General features: G+C 42.4%; 1 protein-coding gene and 1 long non-coding RNA gene across 5 annotated transcripts in view; one reads left to right on the top strand and one right to left on the bottom strand.

The window, feature by feature from the left end:
* The first annotated feature begins 6,025 nt into the window (after positions 1–6,025).
* Positions 6,026–7,465, top strand: LOC110015085. The gene is made up of 2 exons (XR_002290148.1): positions 6,026–6,150; positions 6,288–7,465. It is a non-coding gene; the product is annotated as an uncharacterized LOC110015085 (long non-coding RNA).
* Positions 7,466–19,568: 12,103 nt separating this feature from the next.
* The window catches only part of LOC101175150 (plexin-A1), a 187,179-nt gene continuing 181,740 nt past the window's right edge, over positions 19,569–25,007 (bottom strand). For all 4 annotated transcript variants that reach the window (XM_011475605.3, XM_011475607.3, XM_011475606.3 and 1 more), the window contains exons 29-32: positions 24,222–24,391; positions 23,861–24,073; positions 23,631–23,781; positions 19,569–23,084 (exon numbers count right to left, since the gene is read on the bottom strand). In XM_011475605.3, the coding sequence (XP_011473907.1) occupies positions 22,989–23,084; positions 23,631–23,781; positions 23,861–24,073; positions 24,222–24,391 (630 nt within the window). In that variant the 3' untranslated portion in view covers positions 19,569–22,988. The remainder of the gene's footprint in view (positions 23,085–23,630; positions 23,782–23,860; positions 24,074–24,221; positions 24,392–25,007) is intronic.

The following is a 25,007-nucleotide window of genomic DNA, read 5'->3' as shown; positions in this document are numbered from 1 at the left end:
CCAGCAGTGAGTGAGTGAGTGAGTGACCTGAATCTGTCTCTTCGCATTAAAGTCCCTCCCCTTCCAAGTGCAGGAGTACCTTTGAAAACCAACATTGTGGATGCCACCCTGTCTCACATTTAATTGAACCTGGAACAATAAAGCAGCGGTCCTTTGTGTGCTGGTTCCACAAGGACATCTTTGTCACAGACGCCCGTTTGTGTGTGTTTGAACATACACTCCCCTTTATTGGGTCCACCTTGCTAGTACTGGGTTGGGTCAACTTTTTTCTTCAGAGAAATCCTTGGTGGCATAGATTCAACAAGGTTCTGGAAACATTCCTCAGAGAGTTTGGTCCATATTTACATGACAGTATCACGCAGTTGCTTCAGATTTGTCGGCTGCACATCCGTGATGGCAATCTCCCGTTCCACAAGATCCCAAAGGGGATCTGTTGGGTTGAGATCTGGTGGACTGTCGAGGCCATTTGAGTCCAGTTCAAGAAACCAGTCTGAGATGATTCCAGCTTTATGACATGGCGCCCTTTCCTGCTGGAAGTAGCCACTGTGGTCACGAAGGGGTGGACATGGTCAGCAACAAAACTCAGGTAGGCGTCGTTGGAACCACGCTGAATTGGTACTAAGGGGGGCCCAAAGTGTGCCAAGAAAATATCCCCATACCGTTACACCACCACCACCAGCCTGAACAATTGGTACAAGGCAGAATGGATTAATGCTTTCATGTTGTTGATGCCAAATTCTGACCCTACTATCCAAATGTGACTCTTCAGACGAGACAACGTTTTCCAATGTTCTGTTGTCCAGTTTGGGTGAGTCTGTGTGAATTGTAGACTCAGTTCTCTGTTCTAAGTTGACAGGAATGGTACCCGGTGTAGTCTTCTGCTGTTGTAGCCCATCTGCCTCCAGGTTGGACGTGTTGTGCGTTCGGAGATCCTTTCCTGCAGACCTTGGTTGGAACCAGTGGTTCTTTGAGTTCCTGTTGCCTTTCTATTAGCTGGAACCAGGCTGGCCATTCTCCTCTGACTTCTGATCATCAACAAGGCATTTCCGCCCACAGAACTGCCGCTCTCTGAATAGTTTGTCTTTTTCGGACCATTCTCTGTAAACCCTAGAGATGGTTGTGGGTGGAAGTCCCAGTAGATCAGCAGATTCTGAAATCCTCAGACCAGCCCGTCTGGCACCATCAGCCATGCCCCGTTCAGAGTCCCTTCAATCACCTGTCTTCTCCATTCTGATGTTCAGTTTGAACTGCAGCAGAACGTCTGATCCATGTCTACATGCCTTAATGCATTCAGTTGCTGACATGTGATTGGCCGATTAGAAGTGTGCATTGACGCACTTTTGGACAGGTGTCATAATAAAGTGGTTTCACCAACTGTACAGCCAGTATTCCATGCAGGGAGCCCTAAATGTGTTTTAGCAGGAAATTATTCCCATTTCCAATAAAGAAGTGGGGCTCATCTCATGTTGCTAGTGTCTTAAAATGCGTGTTTGTTGTGGGGCCTTTTAGCAGGCAGAATGTGGTGTGTTGCCTGTAATTGCCTGAGCTGTGGCATCCATCACAGAGCAGCTTTTTCCTCACTTTTCTCTGTCTCCATCTTCAGTCGCAAACATCTTCCTCTTCTGCAAAAAGAAAGTTCTGAAGAACTTTCTTCAAAACGAGTCTGACAAGTGTGTTTTTTTCCCTCCCGCTTTTTTAAAACACTGAATGGAATACATAACGAACTTTACCGAGAGAAATTGCGTGGGGGGGGGGGACTCAATGGGGGGGGGGGGGGGGAAGAAACATCCAAGCTGCCAAGAATGAAAACAGTAAAGACAGATTCCACTGAGTTGTCAAGAGAGTGACAGCACCAGGTCCCACCCTGGGAAAATTAGAAGCGATGCTGTGACACATAAATAAAAGAGAGTCGGGAATGGAAAAATGGTATTCTCCACAATTTTCCACTCATTTTCTCATAAACTCCCTTCATTTTTGAGGTTTGGACACAAAAGAGGACAAATGTATTTGGAATCAACCTGGAAGGAGGAATATTTTCTTTGGTTTAAAGCAGTGAACCCCAACTTTTTTCAAGCCATGGACCGGTTTAATGTCAAAAGATATTTTCAGTGACCGATCTATACGAGGTCAAAGTTGGCGTTAGTTTTTTTCAAGATTCTGGTTTACAGAAAATGTATTTTTCAAACTAAAACACTCCTATATGAAAGGCTACGTAAAAAGTCAGTCTGAAAATATCTATAAAAAACAAAACGAAGCTTTATTATTGCAAACTCAAGGTCCATTGGCCACAATAAATACAAAACAAATAAAAGACTTCAGAATAAATAAAAAACATTCATTCAAATACAACGACATAAAATTATAAAAACCACAACATAAAATTACCAAGTATCATCACAAACTACTGCTGACTAAAAAAGTTTAAAAAGGCGACCATACCAGAACCTTTTTATTTCTCCAGCGGTAGAACAAGCCGCTTCAGAAAGACAGTGGATGCATTAAAGACTGAGGCGAACGATGTGACATGCGTCAAGAGTGAGTCATGGACGGATGTGGAGGAGCAAATCCGGTAGTTTTCCAAAATAAAACCTCATTCCGAATCTGATGATAAACAAACTGGAAATAATTGAAGTTATTGCATGTATGTGGCCTGGTAGCAAGAGGCTCACAGACCTGGGATTGGGGACCACAAGGATGGAGTTGCCTTTGCATCTAACCTCTTGTGGTTACTTGTTGAACTGCGCGTAGATCAGCATATCAACTGTTTTCTGCTTGACATGAATCCACTTCAGTCCATACTTGCACAGATGGAATCTGTAAGAAGAATCTTCCCTTAATGCAGCTTTTCAAAACTTCAGCTTTATCATCCAAGGTTGGAAAACTGGCGGTGTGACGATTAACCATCTAAGTCACTGAACTGATTTCTATTCCTATGATTCAACCAGATTGATTTGTCAGAGGCGAGTTGGTCATGGAATTTACCTATACTCCTATTAAATCTTTTCAAAATGAAATAACTCAAGTAAAAAAAAAATGTGGAACATCCCATTTGGATTGAGACACAGTAGATATATTTTTATTATAATATAAAAACGACCATCACAGCGGACAAAAAACATGTGATGACAGCAAAAACGGATCAGTCCATCGTTCCAGTCCAATGTGTGGAAAGATTTTGAATAAAGTCATGTGACCATCCGGTGTCCAGAATGTTCTAAGAATGTTCCCTTTGGATTCTTTGAAGCTTTAGGAAACTAACATGTGAATGGATCTGACTTTCATTCTTGTTTACTTGTTTGTTTGGACACATATTTCCTTTACACTTGATTAACTTGAAGAAATCCCAGAAACCTGGAAAACTTCCCTTGTACTATTCAGGTATTTCTCTCTGAGTCACAGGGGTTAAAGTTTTGGATGAAGATGTCCTGAGGTTTTAGGTCAGTGAATCAATCATTCAGAATGAACCAAAATCAACTACGAATCACATCGTCAACCACAAATTATGATGCGAATTGCATCATCGTTAAAATGAATTGTGACACCCTCTTGGAAACACATTTAGTTCCTCATAAAACAGTCCAACGAGTGACTGTGTGGCCTGTACTCTTCATTTCTGTTCAGAGAAAGAGAAGAAGGTTCATTTCATTCTCTCTCCTAAATGTTTGATAAAGGTATAAACTGTCACCGGTGGGGACTTTTACGAACGTCATTTCTCTCCTCACAGCTGTTGCTGTATGTTTACAGGTAATATTTCACCTGAATTCAGCCTTCAGGACATCCAGACGAGGCAGCAGGACGTCAGCTTATAAACATCCTCCAGGTTTAATATTTGAATAACAGCAGGTAATAAATTCAAATAATTAGAATTGATTAACAGAGTATTACTGTTATTTAGAGCAGTTTATAATGTGAAGCTGGAGGACGATAATAATGTACCAGTAATGCACTTCTGAGACAAAAACAAAAAGTACCTGACAGTTTTATTGTACCTTGTGTGGGTTGATGTCACGCAGCACAAACAGCTCTATAAAGTGTGTGAGGGTGGAAGTGTGGTTCCAGAGAAGCAGTGACCTATACATGCAGGGCGTGCAGGAGCAGGGAAATGAACTGTGACTGATGCACAGACTAAACGCTCTCCTTCAGGTGGCAGCAGAGGAGCCGCCGCCTCATGGACGCGCCGTAAAATCACAGTCACGCCTCTACACCGCAAATCAGACACGCTACATTAAAAGCTGTGGTTTCATCGCACCGGGAGGCTAAATTCTGATGTTACTAATACGTAAAGCTGAAGGAGACATAGTTTCTGATGTGAACCACTGTTTTTTTAATTCTCTCTCGCAGCAAACCTGGATTCCAAGGAACGTTTTCAGCAATTTTTTCTTCTTCCGGCTCCTTTGAGCAAAACTTTCACCTTCAAAATACTCACCCAAAGTTGCAAACACCTATTTTCCGCTGAAACTGAGTTTTGGGAAATAGCCAACGACCCTACCAAAAAAGAAAATGATGACCTCACAAACCATCAAAAAAAAAAAACAGGGACCAAAATCTCTTATCTATGGAGGAGTTTCAGGGCCTATTCACAAACAATTAATTAAATCACGACTTTTAAGTAAAAAATCTACGACAAAAAAACTCCTACATTTATGAGATTTTTTTCTCGTAAAATTACGACATAGAATCTCGTAAATTTAATAGATAAATTAGGGAAAAAACACCAAAGTTTTCCGTTTATCGGAGCTTTGCTTGAAGATGAAAGATGTGGAGCATTTTGTGAAGCTTCATTTCCGGAAAGTTTTCAAAAAACAAAAAATTCTGAACTTTTTGGCGACACAAAATCACATTAACCCTTGTGCTATCCCAAGAGATGACCATAGACGTGTTCTCCCTACTATGACAAAGGTGGATAAAGGTGGAGAGGATTTCATGTAATTCCATGGACACCAGTGAAGATCATAAATCATTGAAGAAAAAAGGTTCAGAGCACTGTCTAGTGGGTCCAGATGACCCAACTCCCAATGTCAAAGTGCCTAGGATAGCACAAGGGTGATTGTCAGTGTAGGCGTCTTTCCAGGGTTCTGTGTCGATAAAGCGGATATTCAGATGTAAAATAAAGAGTTTAAAGACACGTTTGGATGTACAGGACTAATACTTTCTTTTCCTTTTCATTCACACACCCTGAAGTCCATTTGTCTCATTACGTCGTGAACCCGTCATGCGCAGAAGAAACACCAAAGCAGAAGGAAAACAGTGTTACATATACCCTCCCTCCAGATGAAACGTCCCGGTTTAACATTAAACAACAAAGATGAAAATATAGTCTGTTAACAACAGTAGAACGTTAAAAACGCAGAAAAGCTTGAGCAGCTCAGACGTTACACAGACTTAGAGAATGAAGCGTTGAAGTGGACACCTGCTGGGACGCCGATGTCTTCATCAACGGGCTGCAGAGATCCTGCAAGCCACCCATTAATACATAAAACATTAATAAATTGTAAATTAAACAAATGAGCTTCCAAACATTTGGAACGTTATCAATAAACATTAAGCTCATCTGTTCCATTGAGTTTAGTGGGTCTGCTCTGCTGCTGCGCGGCGTTCACTTGCTGCTCTGTATGCTCACCTCCACTTTAATCTCGTAAAATTAAGAGAAAAAACTCGACTTTAAATCTTGTAATTTTACTTTTTTTTTGGTGACCCTATCACTTCCTAATTCTTTAAGCATCATTCGGAAGCTACTTGAGAAAAAAAGTTGGAATTTGAAACTTTCCACTGCGTTACCATAGCAAGCTCACAAAAATGGCGTTCTCCTGTTACGTGCACATTTGTATTTTTACGACTATTGTGATAATTTACTACATAAATTTTTGGCTCAAACTGAACAAACAATATGACGCATGATCTGACCATATTAGGAATAACCAAAAAAAACCTGTTGCCAAGGCAACCAAAAAGTTTACTTTAGAAGATTTTTTTTCTAAAAAAAGTGACCAAAACATGAAATGGTTGCTATGGAGACAAAACCAGCAGAAAGTAAGCCATTTTGGGGAAGAAAAGTGTTTTTTTTTTGTGTGGTGAATTTGTTACGTGGAGCTCTGAGCAAAGACAGCGAGAGCGAAGGGCCTGAAGCAGACATGGAGCCAGTGAAAGCAGGTAAAAAGGGGATAACGGGGTGGCGGTGAGGGCGGGGGCGGGTTTGCGCCTGCGGTCGAGTCTGCCATACGACTCGGCCTGTGGCTTTTCATTTTAAATAATTCTACAATTTCAAAAAATGTGTGTGTTTTATCCAGGCTCTTCTGGGATCCTTCTGCTTTTTAAGGTAGACGTAACAGAGAAAATGTATCTTGCTGCCTCCCACCTCTACTGTAACATCCAACAGTGAGGGTTTTTTTTGTGTGTAAACCAGAAGCTGTCATTACTGTTTGCCACATTAATGTGCCACAAACTCTATCACTGACATTCGACGGTACGTCCACATTCCTCCTGCTTGTTTCCCGCAATCACTGGGCTGTGTGCAAGCACAACGGGAAGTCTGATGAAGAACATAAAGCTCTGTAAAAGTGAAACCTAACCAAGTCAACCCCCACCTGTCCAGACATCCGTGCGGCCGGGGTGGTTGGCTGAGGTGGAGCAGGATGACAGCTTCATCCTCCAAGACTCTTGGATTCCTTCACACCCACCCCCTACTCTTTTCCTGTCCCTCCAACACCCTCCAGAAATCATCAGAGCGATGGCGGGAAACAGAGCCCAGCCACCTCCACCTGGTCATTGCCAGACATACACCTGCTGCCTCCTTCACCTGTGTCCTCTCCTCATGCTCTGCAACTCGTCTCAGTCTTTTCGGTTCCTCATTCCTGACCTTCGTTTCATGCACTCATATGTGCGGATAAAACCTGGTTCTTTGCGTTTGTCATGCTTTGTGTCCACACCCTCCCATATTTATTTATACCGAACGCTCACAAGAGCAAAGGTGAAGTGAGTCGAGCCAGTTGCTCCCCACCTCTCTCCCAGCAATCCTGGGATGATCCCTGGCTGATCGGTAACCATGACTACCTGACAGTGAAAGCACGTCTCCATCCATCTGCACTGCAGCAATCGCTTCCACCTTGCCAAGCACTAACCTTGGCGCCCTTCCTTCCATCAGTCCTTTCCCCTGCAATACAAGTGCCATTAATTCAGAGAGGAGAAGATAAGGTCGAGGCTGCTGGCTTCCTGAAAGCACTGGCACCACCGGATCTGAACTCCGTCCACAAAGGCAGGAGAGGGGGAGCAACAAGAAACAGGGGCCATGAATAATTCATGGTCAACAGAAAGTCCCTGGAAAGCTTGTGTGTGAAGTGAAAACTTGAAATGATTCGTTTTTGTTTTGTTCTTTGCTGGAAAACAGCTCCTTAAGGTTAAATATAACTAAAGCAACCAAATCACCTGAATTTTAAGATAATTAAAGACACCCCCTTTACTTGTTTGAGCCACCGGGTTTCTTCTTTATTACTAATTGAAGTGAACATGAATGATACAGCAAGATACCTTTGGGCCTTTGCCACTGGATGGAGCCGTTTTTTATGACACAAGCTGATGTATGAGCTCTTCTGGGTGGGTAAGCGCCATATCCCCGCTCCACTACATTAAAGCATATCTGACTGTTTGGCAGACAGCTGGGTGGTGGAAGAGCAGAAGCAGCAGAATTTTCATATGGTGCTGTAATTCAGGCAGAAGTTTGTGGAGTGGAGAAAAAAAAATCTATTACTTTGACAGATTTGTGAATTGCTGACGTGATGAGAGGTAGCTTCTGCTTCATTTTTGCAGTTATTCACAACCCTCATGTTTTTTGAGTACAACTCAGACAAAGGTAACAATAAAGATCCATTCCATGAGCAAGAATCAAGAAATGTATCCTAGAAAAAAACAGCTGTTTGGACAAAATGGGGAGGCCGGTCCAAACGATAAAATTAACATTTTTAGAAAAACATTTTAAAGGATTTCATCAATTTGTCTGTGAAATAATAGCCAAATATGTTTTGTCTTTTATTATATGCAGTTTTTTCTTTTCTTGTCTGGTGTTTAACTTTTACAAAGCCCCTGTCTGCTGTTGGGACAAACTCACTGAAGGTGTTTCCATATGTTCTGAACCTGATTTATCCCTCACAGGGTCACGGGGCTGCCAGAGCCTAGCCTGGCCTTTGCTGGGCGAGGGCGGGGCATACCCTGGACAGGTCGCCCGTCTGTAGCAGGGCCACAGTCAAACATGCATTCCCATCTAGGGACATTATAGAGTCATCAATTCACCTATGAAGCATGCTTTTGGAAGAAAACCCACGCATGCACAGGAGAGCATGCAAATTCCTCACAAAAGGGTCCAACCTTGGGCGCTAACCATTGCGTTACCGTGAAGCCCCACCCATATTTGGCTCTTTCTGCATTTTTAATTTTAGACAAAATGTGGCAACCCTCATCAGCATCTAGGCTCCGGGGTTCATCCATCTATGATCCGAGTTTATCCCAACAGGATGAAGAAGTCATCAGACCAGAGCCGAACCGCCAAAAGACTGCGGACTGTTTTTATGCACATTTTAGAGTCACAAATAAATCTCTATTGTTCGCATTCCTGAGATCTGTCCTTATTAAAGTGCGTTTGCTCCAGTTTGGATTTCAAAGCAGTTTCACTTTTACAATTTAAATTAAATAAAAAAGATTTTTGGATTCCTGCAGATCTGCTTTTTTTTCAATTCAGGTTTTTCCTTTTATTACCTGATGTTTAACTTTTACACAAAAAAAAACAGCAGTGGGATTATTAAGTTATCTTAAGTTCACTTCTTCCCACTCAGTTTCAAGCAAATAATAAAACTGTAGTTGACAACAATTGTATTGTATTGTATTGTATTTATTTATTTAAGGGACAATGCATACAACAAACAGTGTAGAATACTCTAAAGGTAATGAAACACTGTAAATATGCTCTTTCTATTTAATAGATTCAAGGTGATATGTGTGTGCTGCATGTAGAAATTCTACTATCTTTTTAGGGTTAAAAAGCAATTAAAATGGCAATAAGATAGCATTCATTATCTTTTCTCAATTTCTAATTAATAAAGAATTATCTTAAATAAATTCATTGTATTTGTGTATTTATATTTTTGTTGTCATTTTCCAATTGTTTTTTTGAAATTGCGGAACAGACTTGATCCTGTATCAAACCTCCTGGTGGATAAACCATGAAGTGCGTTAGCTCCACTTTGGATTTCAAAGAAGTTCCAGTTTGACAAATTAGTAAACCAATTTTTAATAAAATATGTAGAAATAAGAAAAAAAACCTGAACTTTAAATAGTTTTCTGATAATAGTGATTTTTTAGGCCCCTTTTTTTTATTCTACAGCTTTTTTTCCCCCCTGAAACTTGTCAAATGTTTCTGTGATGTAAAACACACAGGAGACCAAAGTAAATGATTACATCCACAGAGAACAGTGTCGTTTATGAGAGCAAGGCTGTAATCTGTTCATAGGAGCGCCTCTGAGCTTCATCCTGACATCCTCCCATGTGGCTTCTGTAGTTATTAAACCAAAAGGTCAATAAGACACATCATCTTCTGAAGGCAGAAGGAGCTTTTATGAGATACCTGCAGCTAGTTTCTGAGCAGCTCCCCAACAATAATTAACACTTTCATCTTCCTGCCATGTGATGAACTGTAGCTCTCAGTGCTGATTATCCATACACCCACCCACCACCTTCACCCTCTTTATTATTACGTTGGACCAATTAGGGCCTTTCTGTTAGCTGTGTTGTCAGAGAATGTCCGGGCCTTATCTCAATCCCACAATGCACTTGATCACAAGCTGCTGCGTTGGAGACCTAACAAGTGAGAGTTTAATTCATTAGTGAGCGGTTGTTTGGACACGCCGCAGGGAAGCAGCGGAGAGACGGACGTTCAGAGGAACCGATCACAGGCGAGACGGGAGAGCTGAGCGTTTGGGTTAAAGGTCCAGGCTGAGCAGATGCATCGTCTTTGAAGCATCTGGCATCTCCTGACAGGCAGTGATGATGTTTCCCACCACTGATTGTAATGGGCTCTCTGTTTGGCTCTTTGTGACGTATTTCTGGTTAACTGAGTTGCTATCGCTTACGGCTAACTGTGTCAGTTGATTTCTCGAAAGCAGAGAATGAGTCTGTGTATTCATTGATACTCATTTGTTTTTTTTTTACATTGTATGTTCATCAACATAAAAAATTATACATTTTGCATTCAAAAAACGAGAGGACAGGACATCAGGCTGCCGCTGCCGTGTCTCTGAATATGCAGCATCGGATAAATGTAACACAATAATTTTCCACACTTTCCAAAAAGATGGTGAACTATGGAGGAGGTCATTAATATTCGGAAACAACTAACTTCCTGCCGTCCGTCTGGAAAACGAGCAGAGCAACCAATCACAGCCTGTGATGACTAGGAAGAGCAGAGTATGGATGTGGGATGTAGAGATGTTGCCTGTTCTGACTACCACTCCTGGTCTACTACTGAGCCGGCTGCCCTGGATTTAGCCTGAGGGAAAATGAAGATCTGTGCTTTCAATCGGCAATGCTCCACAGTCAAGTGGAGGAGATGGCATCAGCGACAAGTTTGCTTCTTCTGTTGAAGATATCAGATGTTTTATATAAGGTTGGCTATAAATGTGTGTGTTTTATTTAATAGTACCACAAATGATTTACCCCTCCCCCCATTCTATAATCACCCTTCTTAACGCCTCTGTTTTCCACCCGATCCTACAATGTAAATAACGTTTAGCTTAAGTTACACAAGGGGGTTTATACAAATGCACCTTGTGTGTCAGAAGATTCATGAACACATGTTGTAACAATAAAAAAGGTCCAACACAAGAGGCCTTCAGCTCTCATCTGTCTGCTCAATTGTTGGACAGGACAAGTTAACAAAAAGAAAAAAAGAAAGGCGATTGAAGTGACTTTCAACATGGTTGTTGCTGCCAGACGGGCTGGTCGGAGGATTTCAGAATCTGCTGATCAACTGGGATTTTTACCCACAACCATCTCTAGGGTTTACATTGAATGGTCCAAAAAAGAGAAAATATCCAGTGAGCGGCAGTTCTGTGGGCAGAAAGTCCTTGTTAATGCCAGAGGTCAGAGCTGATCAGCCAAACTGGTTTCAGCCTACAGACCCTCCTTCTCGGTAAGGAAAAAAACTCCAAATAAGAAGAAACCTCAAGGCTGTCCACATGAAGGAGGGATCCTCTCCCAGGATGGACAGGCCATGCACTAGGACTGTTAAAGAAGAATTCGCTTACTATCTATCTCTACTACTACTACTATCTAACTCTAAGAAAACATGTTTGTGGAATGCATAAGGGAATCTCAAGGCTTTTTTTGGCAGATTTTGTAGTGTTTGCAAAGATCTTCATCTCAGTGTTCCAACAACATGGAACGCTGTTTCACTATTGACTCTCCAAACTGGTAGCGCCTGCACGGTTTAACATCAAAGGAAGAAGTAACGTGCATATAGACCATTGAATTAAATAGCTTTCTTTTTTCTTTTTTAATAAAAAGAAAATCATAAATATACACATTTCTAAAACTAGCTTCATGTTGGTTATCTTTAAAGAACACAGTTCCACTGCCACAAAGAAAAGTTAATTACTAATTAAGAGAATGATGGAGAATTATTCCCCTTATTGTCTAGGAATTTCTTCTCTAAAGGACCGTTTGTATGAAGGGGGGGGGGCAGCTAAATGTGCATACCTGTCCATTTGGCCATTTTGTTGAGCCTTAAGCTTAAAACCTCAACAAAACAGAAGAGATACAGTGTGGCCACCGAGAGAAAGAGACGTGCTTTTAAGTTTCTGTGAAGCAGCAGACAAAGGCGAGGAGCCAGCAGTCACAGATGTGCGATTAAGGATCAAAAGAGGGCTGGCGTGGCGTGCGGTGTTTATTTGCATGCGAGCGCGGGAGGAAAACAAAGGTGGAGCCAACGTGGACCTGGACAGCTCGGCGCACCATCAGCCTGTTGACCTGCAGGTTGAACTGACCTGTGATGTCACGTATGGGACCTTGCTGAAGCCAGAATTTGGCGTTCCTGTGGGCTTTCATGGAGCGCCTAATGAAACGGCGGGATGTGAAAGCTTTTCCAGGTACGAGCCCATCTCCGTGAGTGGTGGCAGGACGGAGCATTTGGACGCACTCTTATGTATCCCTGCGAGGCCTGACTTACCTGGTGGGGAGAGCAGACGAATCAAATCTCCTCTGGGGTTCTTAAGTGTTTATGTGCGCGTTTGCGGAAAAGAAACAGATGAGTAAAAGTCAAATTTAGAATGATTTCCAAAGGAAAGTGGGACATATTTAATTATATAGACGTTTTATGGGATCTATTAAACGATAAAGCATTGTGGGTCTGAAGTCGCTGGACTGTGTTGAGGAGATTAGGTCCAAAAGATATTACAGACGGGCTGTTTAAGAGCTCTGCAGTGCTTTTTATGGATTGTTATCCCATCTGTGTTAATCAGACATCAGGAAGCTTTAGGTCAGTGGAGCAAGGAATGGATTTTCACTGGCTCTGACAGGGAGCTGCACTGAATAATGGTTTCTACCTGTGGATAAATTAACAAGCCAGTCTGAACAGAAGAGCAGCAGCCAGTGAACCTGCACTGCAGCTCAGATGCTAATGGGAAGTGAAAGCACGCTAAAAAAGCTCCGACTGGGAAGATGCATTTGACAGTTACTTAGGCTTTAATCTAACTGTGGAAGCTTGAAGACCTTTTTAACTCAAAGGAGTCCAACGTGTCAGTGTTTTGCTTTTCCGTACAGAAGCGGAGAGTGAAGACACACTCGTGATTGCATCAGAAAATTCCCACAGACTGCTTCCACCATCAACTGTTGCATCATCCAGAATGAGCCTGAAGCATCATTCTATGTATTTTATCAGAGAGAAATGAAGACAGGGCCACTCTGAAGCAAGAGAAAGACTGTGTGAGCCAGGATTTCACTGTACTGCCAAGCTCACATTCATTTTTAAAACGCAGAGATGAGGACTTGAGGGATTTTTAGATTTACTTTGTTTCCAAGTCATGAACATCAGTTCATCTGTTCCTCTGAATGTCTGCAGAGGTCGTGAGACCCATGGAGCTGATTTGATTTGTGGTCATTCATTGACCATCTAAATCCTCTCCATCCAACAGCACCTTGGTTCTCTGAGCTCCTCTGTCCGGTCAAGTGCCAGAGACCTTGGGGTGTTGTTTGACAAATCCCTCTCTTTGGAGGGAAACTTTAAAGAAACTGGCAAAAATTGCTTATGAAAGTGGCAAAATCTGCTACAGACTGGCGACTTGTCCAGGATGTCCCCTGCCTTCGCCCACTAGTGGCCGGGATAGGCTCCAGCAGCCCCATGACCCTAAAAGGGAATAAACGGCAAAAGATGAAAAAAAAAAACAAAGTGGCAAACTTAAATAACCTCTTATCTCGATCTGGCCCAGAGAGGATTATTAAAGCTCGTTTAGATGATTGTAATGCGCTTTTTACCTGTTAACAGTTCTTTAAAACGTCTGCAACCGGTCCGAAATGCTGCAGCAAAGATTTTAGCAAGAGCCAATGAACCAGCACTTAAAACTCTCTACATACATTTCTGACTTTTTAACCCATTACTCTTCGGCCCGGTCCTTGAGGTCTTCACACCAAAAAATGTTTACAAATTCCAAAAACAAGCTATAAAATCTGAGGAGACCTTTCAAGCTGTCCCTCCTCGTCTTTCGAACGCCCTCACCTTGTCATTACAACAGATCGACTCCACTGAGTGTTTTTAAAGTCAAGTCAAAACGTTTTTATTCAGAAGAGCGTTTAGTCAATTTAATTTTGTCTTTCATTGTGTTTTACTCTGTCTGTCTTTTACCTTGTTTGTCTCTGACATGTTTTTAATGAACGGTTGTCAATTTGTGTTTTTCCTATTGTGAAGAATTTTGTGATTTTTATCTGAAAAAGGTGCTATAGAAACAAACATTGACTTACTAACCTCATTGAAACAGTATTGTTTGACAGTATTTAGAGTCCACAGTTGTCACCATCTTGACCAGTTAAGAATGAATCCCAAAATGAGCCAGAGAGGGTTTTGAAACAGCCTGTTGATCCAAAAGTTATCACTTTTTTATGTTGCACAAGATTATGTTGGAGACATTTAAAAATATAAACCTATGATCACCATATATTTGCACTTCCCACTATTTCATAGTGCAATTTAAAATGTGCACCAAATTTTTATTGTTCCTTTGTTCTTCCATATTTTAGTTTGTGCACAGAAGTCTGGGAAATGAAACGTATTCTACCCACACAAAAGCCCTTCTTTCTGAAACAGAAAAAAAGCAATCAGAATAATCCACAAAAAAGCAGCAGAGAACACACTAACAATCCGTTTGCAGAGTCAGGCACAGTTTGAGACTTAGTTGATTTGAAAATCTTATTGTGTAAAGCCAAATTAAGAATTCTGCCAGATTTTATTCAATCAACATTTTCCGCGGTTTCAAAAGAAGGCAGCAAAGATTTGAAAAACCATATGCTCGCACAACCGACAGACACACATATCACCGAAATCCAAACAAAACACTGACACGATTCCAAAAAAAGAAAGGGAAAACAGAATTTTAGACAATTAATCAGGACAAATAAATAAGCAAAGAGTCCTGCTTTTGCGGCAGGACGGATGTGAACGAACCCAGACATGGAGATGCGATCACTGATGCTTTTGTGGAGCTTTTTGAAATAAATAAATCCGATCTCTAAACATCCTCCTTGTCTTCCGTGCATTGTTATCAGACACACACAGACAGAAATGTGAAGGTATCTGCCGTAAATCCAAGTAATGTGTTAACAAATGCCTTATCTCGTGAATTTTTTGTTTTTCAATTCGTTTTTATTGCAAACATGAAATACAACGAAACAAAGAAATAGTCACATATTTGTAATACAACCTGGCCATTTTTTTTCTTTCCAAACACCACTCTCCCGTCTCCCCACCCCTGCAAAAAAGCAAAATAAATAAATGAATAAATGAAAAAATAAAACACCCTCAAACCCCCCCTCTCCATAGTATGCAAGACAATGCTATAATATATTGTCCAAGCCACCTTGATGTTTAGTTCTTTGTAATAATTTTAAACAGACTCTTGGGTTCTTGCCGCTTCAGATGATGAAGAAAAGCTTTTGTCAACTGATTTAAAAAAAGATTTAGGGACGTAGAGGAGGACGCACTGAAACAGGTAAAGGAATCTGGGAAGTATATTCACTATTATACTATTTACTTTCTCTGCCAGAAATGAATTATTATTTTGTGGGAATGAAATTTTTTTTTTTACTCATGCCAGGTCACGGGCTCCGTATAAACCAGCAGTTTTTCAGAGAAAATTTCAGATGTCTTGTGTTTTTTAGAGCGGGTAGGATTAAGCCTCATCTGTGATGGTTTAGGGGTACGGAGGGGGAGAAAAGTCCTCAGTTCAGATAATATAATAATAACTACACTTCAAAAACTAAATCTTAGAGCAAAAAGACTCTTTTTGAAAACATTTCTTATCTTACAGTACATTTAACCTTATTTAGACAGTTTTTTGATATCAAAATAATCTTAGACACGTTCAATAATTATGTCTCAATTTCCTCTTAAAATACAAATTCCTGGTAAAAACACTTTTTTACCCCCCATTTTTTACCCAATGTTTCATTTATTTTTAGGGGGCCTGATAAGAAAAAAAAAATAGTCGTTTCTCTATAAATACCTTTATTTACACAGTGGCAAGAAGCTCTGTGGCTGCAGAAACTTTGTGCAGAAACAAACTGAATTTCTTAGCTGTGACTTTCGCTGCTAGCCCAACACATTTCTGAGCACTCTAAAGGCACCGGGCTTGCCTTGGGGGGGGTCTTGTGCTGCCATTCCTGTGTCTGGTGAAGGCTAAAGATTGGCAGCACCTGCTTTAAACGCCCACTTCCCCCCGTTCACTCAGCTTTCCCTGAAAACCAGGAGTTAAGAGCGATGACAATAATCCAGCTCCAAGCGTCTCCCTACAGTAATGGCTGTCACTTTTTCCTCGCCAAGAGGAACTCAACCGTTGACTGGATTTAGAGGAAATATAGATACCACTGCCACTCACGGTGCCCCGGTGCCGCCACCGCCGCCCGCCGTGCACTCAAAAAAAAACAAAAAACCTCTGCAACTGGAGAAACAAAAACGTGTCAATGATGGCTAAAAAAAAAAAAAATGGGGGGAAAAAACCTAAATACTTGTATGTCAACAGAATGGTGCAAGCAGGATGGGGGTGAGGTCAGGAGCATCTTGTGCTTTGAAAGGAATTTATTTTAATGTCTAAGCTGTGAGATCATTTGCCTCTTGACAGGATCATTACCAGATTCAGCGCTCCCACAGCCATTACGCAATTTCAGCCTTCTTCCTTGTATGGAAGTGTAATTGAATTAGCCCGGGTGGTTACACATGGTGAGAACGATAACATTTTCTGTCTATCTAGCCTCATTAAATCCACTGGGAAAGAAAGAAGGAAGTGTTGAAGGTTCAAAGCAAGCCATAACAAATGAGAGAGACGAGGTGATTTCTTCCTGTGTTGTTTCCCACCTTTATGTTTGGTAACAAAGCAGTGAAAATCTGCAGCCAATCTCATTCCAGTGGCTCCCCACAGTGCCACTCTTCCATGCAAACGGACATGTAAGCTGAGGGCAGTGCAAGCATGATGTATGGTTAGAAGGTAAATTTGTCAGTAATAACTTTGCCAGAGAACAAACCCCCCCATCAGCTACGGCAGCACGTTTCTGTGAAAATGATAAATGTTGCTGATCATGTTCTGCAGGAGAAGACAGAGTGAGGAAGGCGGCCATCATGCTACAAACCCAAAAATGGCGACCACACCATGTAGTGCACTATATAGGGGTTAGGGCGGTAATTCGGACACAGGGAGAGTTAATTTACAGCAACCATTTTATGATTTACCCCTTAAAAAAGACCCAAATAATGATGAGATTTGAGCTTATAAAATATATTCATGTACACAAATTTGCAAAGTTTTGATTGAACATTTCTTGTTGTTTTTTTACAAAACATTTCAACAATATGAAACAAATTCAGCAACAAAAGAGCATAGTCGAGTGCTCTCCTGTGCTTGTCCCAAGTCCGGTAGATGCAGGGGGTTGTGTCAGGAAGGGTGAAGAGAATAGAAACTGACCTTTCAGACCGAATTGGTCATTGTGACTACTGCTGGTGGAAGAAGAGAAGGAAGGTGTGAGAGAAGGAAAGTCAGGAGCGAAAGATATGGAGTTAGATTTGTTGCAAATGCTTGTTTGTTCGTAAAAAGGTTTCGTACTTCTGTTAAGAGAGTTCTGTGTTTATAAAAAGGTTTTGTATTTGCAGAAAAGACATTGTTCCTGTGTAAAAAGATTAAAAACTGGTCGTCCTTAAAAAAGTTTTGTAACTTTAAAAAGAGATTTGTGCAACTGTAAAACTGTTTCAAAACTATTAAAAAAAAAAATTCTCCGTGTTTGAAACGTCACGCACACATACGAGCATGAGCATTGATCTACAATGACAAAACTTGAGTTACAAGTTTGCTTCTTAATAAATCAACCAGTCTGTCACTGTCCGCCAATCGGTGATTGGCTTGGACCAGCCAGTCAGAATGCATGAACTTTTTATTTATGTATTTATTTTTTAAATTGTCCTGTCCAACAGCTGGGCACACAGATGAGAGCTGAAGGCCTCTTGTGTTGGACATATTTTACTTTGACAACAGGGGTTATGAATCTTCAGACAAACCAGAGGTATGTCTGAATAAACCCCTTTTCTAATCGAGGCCAAACTTTATTTATGTTAATCATATTTGAAAATCTTATGTGTTGGACCGGACGGAAGAAAGAAAGGAGGGAAGAAAAGAGAGGGATATTAGAGAGAGGGGGGAATAGGATGGTGATTAGGGGGGGTAAAACAATGAAGCAGCATAAAGCAACAAGTTGCTGGATGTTTATCACTACGGTGAGGTTCAGATGTAGTACAAATCTCAAAGGGCGGGGTCTGTCCACACACACACTCAAGTGTAATAAACACACCTGTTAGCTGCAAAAATGTCCACATGCCAACATGTACACAATACAAATACTGTTCACACACGCATACTTATGCCTTTAAACCAACTAGTGTGAAATATTTCATTCAATCACGCAAAATATTAGTGCACAAGTGAGCTAACACCTGTGCTTAAGTGAGTGTTTATGTTCTTCTAAAATGGATGGTGGAATGTGAAAAGAAGGAAGGAGAGTGACCAGCCACCCCCACACCAAGACCCCTGCCGCAGCAGCTGCAGCAGCCAGAACCCCCCCAACGCCAGCACGGCCGCAGATGGAGAGCAACCGCCCCTCAGGTGATCACATCCGCCACCCAGGCCAGGGCCAGCAGGACCGCCACGGGGCCCCCAGAGCCAGAGAGCAGGGAGGCATGGGGGGACAGAGAGTTCAGCTCCAGCTCAACAAGGAGAGCAGACCCCCCCGCCTCGCAGGGAGGGCCCAACACAGGGCCTCGCCTCAGAAGAGTGCCCACAGCCCCAGACAAGCACCTCATCACCACCCAGGAGCTCTGGGCACCCCCCCGCCCCGGGTATGAGCCAGGACCCCCTAAGGGAGACCCGCCCCCCGCTCTAGGCAGCCACCCACCCGGCCCAGAGTTGGTCGAGGAAGGAGCAAGGCAGGGGTCAGCCACCCCGCCCAGGAGGAGGGCATCCAGGAGATGACGGGGTCCACAAGAAGTGTTGTAAACATGGCCCAACCAGGCTCAAGGGCAAGGACCAGAACCCACACCACAGGGACACGGACACCCCAGGCTCAGATGTAATGTGATCCCCGGCTCTTGTCTCTGGCTCTTGGCTCTGTCCCCCGGTGGTCAAACAGCCCCCCCCCCCAGCATAGGGCCCATGTCCCCTGCGAAATTTCTTTTTTTTTTTTTTTAATTCTTCATTCTGCACAAAGGAGACAAGACTGAATGGCGGAAGATACCAAACTATGGTAATTGATGTATTTCATTATGACATTGTAAATGAAAAAATAAGCTTTGATCATCATTAGTTTCAGGAAATTCTGCAATCTTCTGATATCTTCTACTGATGTGTTTTTTTTTTTTTGACAAGTACAAAATCTTTTTACAGACACACAAGTCTCCTATTACAATCACAAAAATGTTTTACGGACAACAAACTTTAAGCGCTTTATCGAAGGACTTATAGCAGAATTGTTAATGTAGGAACTTCCACAGGAAAACTATAGGGAGTTCATGGACATGATGGAAAAGATAGATCTTCTGTGTATTCAAGAGAGCAGCAGGAACAGGAGCGATAGATTAGGAGCCCCCTAAAAGGGAGCAGCTAAAAGGCAAAGAACATAAAAGCATTCAAGGTTAAGTATTTGACTTTTTTTCTTTTTAGTTGAGAAGTGTTTGTATGGCGAGTGCTGCAATTGAAATATGTGCTCAAGTATATTCTGAAATGATAGACGTATTAGAGAAACAAGAACATCCTGAAAATCATGAAATGACTCATCAAAGCCACTCTTTATTTAGCAAAAAATGTTTAATCTCTTTGTTGATGTGTTTATTTACAAGTAGTAAATCTGCAAAATAGGAAATAACAGAATATTTACACAATGAATGTTGACCTGCAAACTCGTGACAGTCGCTTCAAGTCTGAAATGCAAAAAATGTAGCAGTTTCTAGGTTAAAGTCCTTGTTTACAATTTGGAATTAAAAGTCCTTGTTTGTCCACGGATCGTATGCAACTTCCAGTATGAAGGAAAATCATCAGAGGGCTTGAATGGGACCACAACCTAAGGGGTACGATGCTTGGACTGCAGAGAGCTGAGCTTTAAACACAAGGTTGTGCTGGATCCACTCACGTTAAGGACGTTACACCAAAGTTTACCTGTCGGTTAGACTCAGCAGAAAACCCACAAATGTCATGTTTTTTTGTTTTTTTATGTTTTTGTCTAGAGGAGCCGTGAGATGATCACTCGTTCACGTGACACCAAAATGCTTTTAGACGACATTCTACCACCGCGGCAACATTGAATACAAGTTAGCTGAGGAACTGAACGATGCAGCATGAAGGATGAAGACGGAGAGCTGCGGTGGATCCTTCAACGTGATGCGTGAAACTTGTAAAGCAGGTCAGTCTGAAAGGCAAGTGACTGTGGGTGGAAAAACAGGCTTGGACCCTGGCAGTCACTTCATCAACCTGAATGTGCCACAAATCAAAAGGATGGGGGGAGTTTCATAAATGAGGAGGTTCAAAAAAACAAAAAAAGATCACCCGCTGGCGTGTCCATGCTGTGTGCTGTAGCAGACAGTGTCTTACCACACAGCAAGAGCCTCAGCAGCCGTGTGGTCCATACAGTAAGAACACCCACATGTTTGAACGCAGAAAAAGTGAAGCAGCCTGGCCACGGAGCATTTCAGCGGAGGTTTTTCAGTGTTTGAGAACATCTGACCGTAAGAGCTGTCTTTGCGTGAGCCGAAGAAGCCTTTCTAGAACTGGTTGGGCAGAGTGATCCCTTAAAAGCCTTGACACGCCTGCAGTACATTTTATCTTCCGCTTTAGAGGAGTAGCTTTTACGGGCTCCAATAGGGAGAAATTGTGTGAGCACAAATGAGGCCAAAGGTGTTTTATTTTGAAAAAATGTAGCCCTGTTGTGGAAGACTTCCTGTCTTGAGTTTGAGCTGGATCAGCAGCTGAGACGGTTTGCGTTTCTTCACAAAGCGACTGCAATGAGTCTCCCACTAGACTCAGATTCCACATACGCTGCAGCTAAAACTCAATCTTATCAAACGGGAAGCTTTCAGCGAGGACGCAGACAAAATCTATTACCTTTTCAAAATAAAACACAGGACACCCCCCCACATCTAATTTTCAGGTAGACCCATTCTTTCTCGAGTCTATTTAAACGTACCACACCATGCCTCAGATTCACCGCTGTCCGAGTCTCAAGTCTGCTTCTTGAAGCGTAAGACAACTAAGTGGCCTGTTCGACACGGACAGCATTTCTGATCAGCACTGAAAAACAGCCCAAAGGTTTCATAGAAAAACAACATACAAGGTAAAGCAGCAAGTTTCCACGACAACACAGACGCTCATCCGATTCGACAGTTTCCGCCCTGATTCTGAAAATCATCGCATAGAACCTGGAGTTCGGTCAAGTACATTGGCTTCAGGGAACCTGAAGAGGAGTTGTCTTCCGTGTACCGTGAATGTACAATTTACACGCTGAAGGTAAAAAGAAACTGGTTTAAACACAAAAAAAAAATGGCAAACAGCTTTTTGTTAGTCATGTAAACAATTTACAAACAAAACAACAAATTTTTTTTATACAGACCACAGTTTGGTTTTCATCAAGCAGAAAAAACAAAAGTATTTCTCACCACAAATCAAAATCCATGACGTCAAGACTTCAAAAAGAATTCTCCCAGAAACAGGAATATAAAAAGCTTAAGTCACACATGGCAACAGGATAGTTTCAAAATAAGAGCTGCAAGCTTAGAGGAGGGTCCCTCTGCCTGCTTTAATTGATAATTAGAGGGGCTTCACCTCCTGGTTCTTCTGCAGCCATCTATCCAACCAAGTGGATGAAGGACTTTCCCACTAAAACAGGCGGAAAAAGTCGCTAGGTTGGATCTTTCCAGCCTCTTTATCTGGGAATTGACATCGAGAAGATGCTAAATAATTCTGTAGCTTTAGTTTGGAAACTTCTAAAGGGCTCAGCTAAGCGCTACCTGACCTCACGGAGGATCCCAAAGAAAAAGGTAAAAGCAGAAAGGTTATAACTGATTTGGCTCTTGTACGACAGTTTTTGGAATAGGAGCAGGTGGAGAAAAAACAGGAACAACCAGAAACGGTGGCTACGATGCGCCGAAGCGAAGGGAAATATTCTAGCTAGTGCAATGGAGCTACTTCATCCTTCAAAACATCCAGCAGCCGTAGAGTCGTAAAAAAAAAAAAAAGAATATAATAAAGTAATAACCTGGTGATATTTGGCTTCAAGAAACCAAGAGATTGCACCGACTGAAGATAGAGCTTCCTTCTGTCATAAACTTACAGCTTTCTGTCTAGGAGGATCTCATGATGGGCCCTAATTCAAACCATTTTCAGTCACTAGGCATGTTCATATTTAAAATCAGACACATTCCATCTCACAAAATGTCTCTGCACTAAACAACATTCAAAGGAAACATGGCACAGTATGAACTTTTGTTTCTTTTTCAATTTTCTGTTCACGCCGAGCACTTAAGTTTTTTTTCTTGTTCTGACAAATAATGATTCATTGTTTTATTTGTTGGATCAAATGAAACAGAAAAAAACAAAACCGTTTTCTTCTTCATTTTCTTTTCAAAACGTAGTTGTATTTATATATAATATCTATATAGGTTTGCTTTGTAACGTTTCTGTAAACTGTGCAAATTCAGCAGTAAAACAAGTGGCGACAGATCAGAAAGTGGGCAGATAACATCTATACAAAAGAAAACAAAAGGAACAAAAAAAACATTGCTCAGACTGTGGCTTCTGCTCGAGTCACATGACCCTCAGAGCCCCTCCCAAAAGGCTGCTGACAGATTGGTCCATTCTGCTCGTGATGTCAGATCCTGTCAGGGCGTCTGTTCCTTGCAGACGACAAAACTCCTAAAATCAAAATCAAGCAAACCACAAACAGCAAGGATAATCAAACGCTGTCACTTCACTTGCTCTGCGTGAAAATGTCCGCCGCCTCGGCCTCGCCCGCAGGCGCGGACCCCCCACGCCGCGTGGGGCCGCAGACAAACACATGTAAGCGTACCCAGGCCCGCCCATCTTCCAGTTTACTGCTTCTGTCCGTTTGCAGCTCATATTGTTGGGGGTTGGAGTTCTGTTTGTTGTCTTGGTGCGACGGCGAGGGAGAGGGGGACAGATGGAAAGAAGGAGTGAGGACTCGGAGGAGGATGGTCCTCAGCTGCTCAGGGCCATTGTGTCGATGACCTGCTCCAGCTTGCTCCTCAGTCTCTGTCTCCTCGCCTGCTCGTCCCGCTCCAAAGCTGACAAAATCTGAAAATAAAGCAGGGAGGGGGTCAGCTAACAGGAAAACACGAGCACGTTCTTCATAAATAAGAGGCTGAAGAAGGTGTGAATCCCACCTGGGGGCACATTTAGGTATTCAAAACTCAGTTTTTTAGGCACGCCTGCTATAAATTCTCATCTTAGAAAAAGCCAGCTGTTATTTCCCTTTGAAGGACTAAAAAAATGGGAGCGACACCCCTGACAAAGTATCATAACGGCCTATAAATGTAATATAGCATTTCATCCAACTGCATTTCGCTCAACAAGCGGCTGTCGGGTCTGAAAAGGCAGCCTGTCCAATCCGCCGGTTTACCAACTGCTGGCAGCACCTTGCAAACTGCTGGTAATTCGATTCAGATTCGCTTTGTCTGCATTTGTGTCAAAGCTGCGTGTCGTGGGAGTTGCGGCCAGTCTCTCACACGAGCACTGCCGGCTAAAGAGCGAAATTTCAGAGGACAGCTTAGCAGGGAAACGTGGCCCGACAAAAGAAAAGAAAATCTGCCAAGTCAGACCAGTGAGGACACACAGACTTACCTCGTCCTTGTATTTGATGATGTAGGAGTAGATTTCGTGTAGGGCTGACATGCTGTTGAACTGGTTGGCGTGAAGGCGGGACTGCTCTGCGAGGTAGGCGCTCATGTCCTGATCGCTGATGGCAGACATTCTGGAGATGTCAGAGTAGTACCTGTGCAAACATGGAAGCACAGGGGTTAAACTGACCCTCCATCATGGTGTTAAACCTCCCCGACTGCATGCGCGCTCACCTTTCTACCCAGTTCTTGTAATTGGGGATGTCTTTAGCATAAAGCAGCTTGTTTGAAGGCGAGTCTTTCCCCAGTTTATGCTCCGATGTGGAGCACGAGTCCATGAAGGTCTGAGCCACCACGGACAAGCACGCATCCGTGATGCTGTTCTTATGGATGTCAAAGACAAACTGGGGGTTCTTGATCACATTCACCCAGAACCTCAGTGGAAGACTATACAGAGGGAGACACCGATGAGTTAGAAGCACTCAGACGGGGACTAGAACTGATCAAAAAACGTTTGACTGCTTGTATCTTTTAAACGAAGACGATGCAAAGGAGCCCCCAAACCCTCGCTCACCATCGTCCCACAGAAACTCACCAGTTGCTCTTCCAGGTGTGCCGTACGTCAGAGTCTGTTATGAAGTGTTTATCCGCCTGCTCATCCAAAAAGTCAAACATGTACTTGATGGCGAGGGGCAGGGCGCTGCCTCGGTGCGCTGTGCTAAAGATTGTCTCAAACAAGTCGTCCACAAACTTCTGGAGCGTGCCCTGAAGACGAGAACATCAACGGTTCATCCAAATTCATCATGCCTCTTCCTTTTGGTGAAGCAACACCAAAGGCCCCTGATGATGAAACAATTTGTCCTGGAGAGAACAATCCATCTTTGGGCATTCAGGCCCGTCTTTTCAAACCTTTGTTTGACCGAACACAGAGCCGCCTGCACTTTCACACTTGAACAAATCAGCTTCTTAAACACACAGAGCTGAGGGGGGAATGAAAAGAAGATCTTCCTTCTGTTGTCTTCCTCAGGCTCGAATGTTAATCACATTCCAAATTAAGGCAGCAGTGATGCAACAAAACCAACACTTTCCAACCTGCAGCTTAACGATAGAATCACGGTGGCGCTGAGAGATCAGAGGTGAGCGAACATGAAAAACGCAGACCGAGTGTTGATCTGAGAGGAAAGATCTGTAAACGCCTGGAACCAGTTCTCACCTGAATGGGAGTTCAAACTGAAAACCATCTTTACATTTTTTGACGGGGGGGTTGACAGAAAGTCAGTGCAAAAAATTCCTCTTTTACTTTCATTCTTTAAGACAATTAATGACAGTGTCTTATTAAAATGTCAAAAGTTTTTCTCCATTATTGCGATTATCTAATGAC

This window comes from Oryzias latipes, chromosome 5 (genome assembly GCF_002234675.1).
Source record: "Oryzias latipes chromosome 5, ASM223467v1".
Lineage (NCBI taxonomy): Eukaryota > Metazoa > Chordata > Actinopteri > Beloniformes > Adrianichthyidae > Oryzias > Oryzias latipes.
Note: the sequence above shows the minus strand (reverse complement) of the source record. Positions and strands in the feature narration are given on the sequence as shown.